The following is a 7,500-nucleotide window of genomic DNA, read 5'->3' on the forward strand; positions in this document are numbered from 1 at the left end:
AAATACTCAGGTAAACGTAATCAACAGCTATATATATATATATATATATATATATATATATATATCCGATTCTTCAAACCTCATGTGATTGCTGTGTTGGTGTGATAAGAAAACAAACGAACCTTAGCTCTTTTTATCATTTAACCGTAAATTCTTAACGTTCTAGTTTTGCTGTCTTCCTGTCGATAGAAGAAAATATTCTAATATATATATACAGTAATAAAGCCCGGATATATATATATATATATATATATATATATATCAAAACAAAATTTTGTTGATGACAATACTGGTTTGAGTATGAGAGAACGGCAACCGCGATTTCTGCGCAAAGGCCATTCGTAAAAACAAATAATCTTCTCCGATGAGGAATAGCCGCCTGCCCCACTCAATGACCAAGGCTAAAAACGGAAACCATTTTAAAAAGGTTGACCGTGAAACTTAAACGACAATAATAACATCAACCACAGAAACAACAACAGCATCAGCATGCATCACCACCACCACCACCACCATAAGAACAAGAACAACAACAATCAAAGAAACAACAGCAGAAACAATTTCCAATAAAATCCATTTGACTATTTATTTTAAAAAAAATCCACTTCAAATGTCAAAGTTTGCGCATTTTATTCATTTATATAAATAATTAAATGCTTATTATACACGCCTGAAAACAAAACAACTTGCACAACCTCTTAGCTCCACTGAAATATCGAATGCTTTAAACTCATTATATATACTTTATATATATATATATATATATATATATATATATATATATATATATATATATATATCTATATATATATATTATATATATATATATATAATATATATATATATACAAAGTGAGATATATATATATATATATATATATACAAAGTGAGATAGGGGTTATATATATATATATATATATGTATGTGTGTGTATATATATATATGCGTGTGTATATATGTGTATATATGAGTGTGCAGACAATAAGTACAAAAAATAAAAATATTTGAAACGAGTAAGTAGATATTTTAATTATAAACTGAGATTATTATTATTATTATTATTATTATTATTATTATTCCTTCACCGTGTCTATTAGTTTCACGATGTCGCTACTCACACAATGAAGTAAATTTACCCATTGACTACTCATTGACAAGATTTTTTGGAATCTAAATATTCGAGAATATAAACGCGGAGATGAACACTAGACGTTACTATAGATGTTGTCTGTGGTTATAAAAACAATATATATATATAAATATGGATGTTAATGTTTACATATAAAACAAGGCTGTCGTCTTTACAATGGAAACGTCTTGTCACGTATTTCAGTGGTGAAGTTTGGTTTGTTCGTTTCTTGCGAATAGTAGAACAACATTTCCTTTCAAAATGAACTGTGAATAATACATCAATATATCATAATAGTGTATAACATTTTCCCTTTCGAACAGTAAGCTATACATATATATATATAGTCGTATGGTCTCTTGACTAGCCAGTGAAAACGTGCCATTATTGCTGCCTGGTATTTCCACCACATTAAAAAAAAAAAAAATCCAACTATGACCACCACACCTTCCATAATTTTCATAACTACAAATTATCTGCCACATCAACAACTACAGAATATTTACCCAAACCATACATTGTCTATTTCAAATTAAATGTTCATATTGATGCGAAAACGAAAGAGAACGTTAACTATGGTGACTGCTGGCGCCATCATTGCTCTGCCGTCACCGCTTTTCATGGCATTTATTTTCGCAATTATAATGTTTCTGATTTACAACTGGAAGTTCTTCCAGACCGATGATGCCATGCCGGTCGCTTATTATAAGGAGTCCGCTCTGGCGACACACATTATGAAAAAATGCAAGCAACTGTGTCAGCCGTTCAAACCAACCCTGTGGATCAGGAATAAGCACATTCAGACGTTACTTACCCCATGGTTGTCCAATTCTCAAGTGCAATACGAAAGGGAATATTTACAGATGCGGGATCGTGGTATTGTTTCTGTCGACTGGGCATCGCTCCGAGATAGACGCATTCGTGAGTCGAACACGGTTTTCATCATTATCCCGGATGTAGCCCGGGATGCAACCAGTGTCAGCCGATTAACTAAACATGCGACTGACCGAGGTTTTCGCGTGGCTGTATTCAATCGACGCGGCCACGCCAACAGTTTCTTGACTTCTCCAAAACTACAAGGCTTTGGCGACCCGACAGACTTGCGACAAGTAGTTAAGTACATTAGGGGAGTATATAGCCGAGCCAATTTGGTAGCGGTGGCGATGGGGACAGGAAGTGGCCTTTTACTTTCCTACCTTGGTGAATATGGCTCTTCGGCCCATCTCGCCGCCAGTGTGTGTGTGTCAGCCTGTTATGAAGCACAAGAATTGTTAGGCAAAGACATAAAGAACATTTACGACTTTTTCTACCTCCTCAGACAAAAGAGGGCACTCAGTCCTCATGTACCGGCTCTCACCGGTCACTTAGATTTATTATCGCTGTTCAACAGCTGGACATTTCGAGACTTCGACGAGAGATTGTACTGTAAAATGTACGGACATAAATCAATCGACGATTACTGGGAAAGAAACAATCCAATGAGAGACGCGGACGATATTGCTGTGCCTCTTCTGTGTATCAACAGTCTCGATGACCCTATGTTCCCTAAAAGCAATATCCCTTATGATCTGTTTAAATGTTACCCCAATCTATTTCTGGTGGTCACCGAAAGAGGGGGCCACTGTGGTTTCATTGAGAACTTGACGACTGCAGTGTCGTGGGCCGAGTGCTTGACGATTCGTTATATAGAGGCTGTGTTGGACGCTCAACTTAAAATAAAATGAAAATTGTAATTATTATTATTATTATTATTATTATTATTATTATTATTATTATTATTATTATTATTATTATTATTATTATTATTATTATTATCATTGTTATTGTTGTTATTGTTATTATTATTGTTATTACTATTATTATTATTATTATTATTGTTATTATTTATTATTGTTATTGTTTTTTATTATTATTTTATTATTATTATTTTGTTATTGTTATTATTATTGTTATTGTTATTATATTATTATTATATTTTGTTATTGTTATTATTATATTATTATATTATTGTTATTATTTATTATTGTTATTATTATATATTATTGTATTGTTATTATTATTATATTATTATTATTATTATTATTATTATTGTTATTATTATTATTATTATTATGTTGTTGTTGTTATTGTTATTATTATTGTTATTATTATTATTATTATTGTTATTGCTATTATTATTATTATTGAGTGAGAGAGCAGTGCATGCCATCAAAGTGACACTGGGGTAAAATATACGAAGCCCAACATACCCATCATGACTACCCGTCTGATAAGGTACACCATTATTATTATTATTATTGTTGTTGTTGTTATTATTATTACTATTATTACTATTATTATTATTATTATTATTGTTATTGTTGTTGTTGTTGCTGTTGCTGTTGTTTTTATTGTTATTATTATTATTATTATTATTATTATTATTATTGTTATTGTTATTATTATTATTATTATTATTATTATTGTGATTGTTATTATTATTATTATTATTATTGTTATTGTTATTTTTATTATTATTATTATTATTATTATTATTGTTATTGTTATTATTATTATTGTTATTGTTATTATTATTATTATTATTATTATTATTAATATTATTGTTATTGTTATTATTATTATTATTATTATTATCATTATTACTATTATTATTATTGTTATTATTATTATTATAATTATTGTTATTGTTATTATTATTATTATTATTATTGTTATTATTATTATTATTATTATTGTTGTTGTTGTTATTATTATTATTATTATTATTATTATTATTATTATTATTATTATTATTATTATTATTTTATTATTATTATTTGCGGTCATCGTTGTTATCGTTGTCGTCGTTTATTATAACAGTTCCAATCAGTTAGGATCAGAAACCATGTGCCACTGTCTGGTATTGCATCAGAGCAATCATCGGTGCCACCACCACCACCACCACCACCACCATCATCATCATCGTCGTCGTCGTCGTCATCATCATCATCATCATCATTTTATTATCATTTCTTTTTATAACAGGTTTTATTGGAACTCCTAGAGTATTACATACATAACGGGCTCACTACCTGCAACCAACGGTACCATGCTATTCGCTTTATCCAGCTATCTAATACTTTCCTGATTATTCTGGCCGTGCCAAGGAATCAAACCTTTTACAGTTCTACGGGAAACTCTATTATTATTATTATTATTATTATTATTATTATTATTATTATTATTATTATTATTATTATTATTATTGAGCGAGAGAGCAGTGCATGCCATCAAAGTGACACTGGGGTAAAATATACGAAGCCCAATATACCCATCATGACTACCCGTCTGATAAAGGTACACCAGGCACATGCATCACAACCATATGTGCGCGACATGGTGATCTCATATCAAGATAAACAGCACATGACCTTGCAGGTGGGGCCCAGTTAGAATTTTCTTCAGGTTGAGTAGCCCATCCCGCTCAAAAGGTCCCTGAATAAGGGTTGTTTAAGAATGTTGAAAGAACAACCCATGTTTCCAGAGGTGAATTATTCAACCCCAAAGAATCCCTCTCTCAACACGTGGTTATGATGCCCTCCACTACTTCTGCTCGTGATCAGAGATGCACATATCGTCAGCACTAAGGGACATCTCTAACCGGTTAAGGTCAAACAACTGACAAGCAAATCTGTGGTATTGAGCAGAATATTTGCTGTAACCCATCTTTTATACCAAGACAAAACAATGTACATAATAATACTTCCAAACAGTTAAGACTAGAAGCCATGAGAGCCACTGTCTGGTATTATTATTATTATTATTATTATTATTATTATTATTATTATTATTATTATTATTATTATTATATTTGACTTTTGCTTTGTATTTGTACAAGTTGACTACAAGTCTCACGTAAAGGCCTCAAGAGACAACAAGTTATAAGTTATTTATGCCTAGGGTGTCATGTATTTGGTTCAAAGGAATTTATTGTTCAAAGGAATGTTTAAGAAAACATAAGAAAATTATGAATTTGTTTTAAAGTTTGAGATTACGTAGACAGTATTTAAACGCAGGATATGGGTACTTCCCATGAGCTCTATCTTTTGAATTCTTGCCATTTTGGGGTTTCCTGGTATCTGAGCTAGGTACGAATAAGCCCCTTTATTATTATTATTATTATTATTATTATTATATTATTATTATTATTATGATTATTATTATTATTATTATTATTATTATTATTATTATTATTATTATTATTATTATTATTATTATTATTATTATTATATATTATATTATTATTATTATTATTATTATTATTATTATTATTCAGTAGTTTTATTTTTATAGCAAGCTTCTACTTCACTACCGAGCGCAGCTCTGTGTGCCTTGGGTATGTGCTGTGATTTGTTGTGATGCTCTTATTATTATTATTATTATTATTATTATTATTATTATTATTATTATTATTATTATTATTATTATTGCCTTTTCATAGCTTCTAATGCTGTAGATGTACTACGGTGTCAGCTGTTCACTATCAGTGAACTAAGGTAACACCTCTTATTTTTCGTGCACCTTTCGGAGTATTCGAGCGGTTACAATCAGTGCTGTATTTTGCAAGTGCTCCAACCTTATTGCAGCCCTTATTTGTTCCATGTGCTTCTCAAGATTTTTACTCACTGTTCTCAGGGCTCCGACAATTATTGGTACTACTGCTACATTTTTCCTCGACCACAATTGCCTAACCTCCCAAGCTAACCTGTTATATCTCTCGACTTTTCTTTCTTCCTTATCGCATACCTTGTTGTCAGTTGGGCATGCTATAGCTATGATCCAGCATAGTTTACTTTCTTTTCTTTCTTCTTTCTTTCTTTCTTTCTTTCTTTCTTTCTTTCTTTTCTTTCTTTCTTTCTTTCTTTCTTTCTTTCTTTCTTTCTTCTTCTTCTTCTTCTTCTTCTTCTTCTTCTTCTTCTTCTTCTTCTTCTTCTTATTGAGTGAGAGAGAAGTGCATACTATCAAAGTGACACCGAGGTAAAATATACGAAGCCCAGTCTACCCATCATGACTACCCGTCTAATAAGGGTACACCAAGCACATGCATATATGCGCGATATGGTGATCTCTTATCAAGATAAACAGCACATGACCTTGCAGGTGGGGTCCAGTTAGAATTCTCTTCAGGTCGAGTAGCCCATTCTGCTCAAAAGCTTCCCGAATAAGGGTTGCTTAGGGATGTTGAACGAAATACCCATGTTTGCAGAGGTAAATTATTCAAACCCCAAACCCCAAAGAATTACTCTCAACACATGGCTCTGATGCTCCCCCACTACTTCTGTCCGTGATCAGAGATGCACATATCATCAGCCACCAAAGGACATGCTCAACTTGTTAACGTCAAACAACTGACAAGCAAATCTGTGATATTGAGTAGAATATTTGCTGTAGCCCATCTTCTATACCAAGACAAAACAATGTATATGACACTTCCAATCTGTTAAGATCAGAAGCCAAGAGATCCACTGTCGGTACTGCATCAGGTCATCATCATCATCATCATCATCATCATCATCATTTTCCTTCTTTCTTCAAATTTTCTTCCGTTTCTCGCCGGGTGTTTTCCTTACACCTAGGACCTAGAAGCTCATTGTATGCATTCCCAGATTACACACGCAAATTCACAGGTAAAATATGTATTTAAAAAATAAATAAATAAATAAATAAATTCATGGATGGATGTTGGTTTCACAGCGATAGTGCTCTTCTCAGTACATGAGTCGTTCCAGTTAACACGATTTTTTGCACTTTCTGTGCAAGACTTAGTCTTTCAACCTTTCAGGGTCGAAAAATGAGTATCAATTGAGCACAGGGATCGATGTAATCAACTTACCCACTTCCTCGAAACTGCTGGCCTTAAGCCAAGATTTCCTTTACAACAACTTTTGCACTTCTACGTTTCTCGAGGCACTTGCAACTTCCGCTTTTCAGAATATACACTTGTGTTTGTATGCAATAATTTGTTGTGTAGTAACATGAACGTAATGTGAACCGTATTATTTGGTTGGCTGGGTTTCGTGTTACGTAAGCAGGGCGTGATTAATTGTTTGTTAAAGTGTCTAGGAAGTGGTAATTTTGTAAACTGTTGGGTTGTTAGATAAATTCGTTCGTTTCTTCCCAAAGTCACTTTTGAAATTTAAACTGATCACTTTTGAAATTGAAATAAATTTACCTATTTTCAGAAAAATGAAACGGGTGTTTTCACCACCTACCTCTATTCGCTTTCAATCACGGTTCCAAATGTGGCAAAGCCAATCGAGATATGTGTGCTGTGAACAGAGAAGGGGCTGTTACTGACAGAATTACACAGAAATGGTTTTCACATTTCAAAGA

At 32.1% G+C, this 7,500-nt stretch overlaps 2 protein-coding genes across 2 annotated transcripts in view; one reads left to right on the forward strand and one right to left on the reverse strand.

Moving 5' to 3' along the window:
* Nucleotides 1–976: 976 nt before the first annotated feature.
* LOC115213309 (protein ABHD15-like) lies at nucleotides 977–2,870 on the forward strand. The gene has a single exon (XM_029782243.2). The coding sequence runs from the start codon at nucleotides 1,665–1,667 to the stop codon at nucleotides 2,850–2,852; it is 1,188 nt and encodes a 395-aa protein (XP_029638103.1). The 5' UTR covers nucleotides 977–1,664; the 3' UTR covers nucleotides 2,853–2,870.
* A 545-nt stretch (nucleotides 2,871–3,415) lies between these two features.
* Nucleotides 3,416–7,500, reverse strand: part of LOC115213310 (GATA zinc finger domain-containing protein 15-like) — a gene marked incomplete at its 3' end in the record, with an annotated part of 7,303 nt that continues 3,218 nt past the window's right edge. Inside the window, 2 exon segments of the mRNA XM_029782244.1 lie at nucleotides 3,416–3,931; nucleotides 5,306–5,598. Of these exon segments, the coding sequence (XP_029638104.1) occupies nucleotides 3,416–3,931; nucleotides 5,306–5,598 (809 nt within the window).

The sequence above is a fragment of the Octopus sinensis genome, linkage group LG6 (assembly GCF_006345805.1).
Source record: "Octopus sinensis linkage group LG6, ASM634580v1, whole genome shotgun sequence".
Lineage (NCBI taxonomy): Eukaryota > Metazoa > Mollusca > Cephalopoda > Octopoda > Octopodidae > Octopus > Octopus sinensis.

What these genes read in the sequence shown, in the direction of transcription:
- LOC115213309 (XM_029782243.2), top strand. Translation starts at nt 1,665, where the DNA reads ATGTTCATATTGATGCGAAAACGAAAGAGAACGTTAACTATGGTGACT.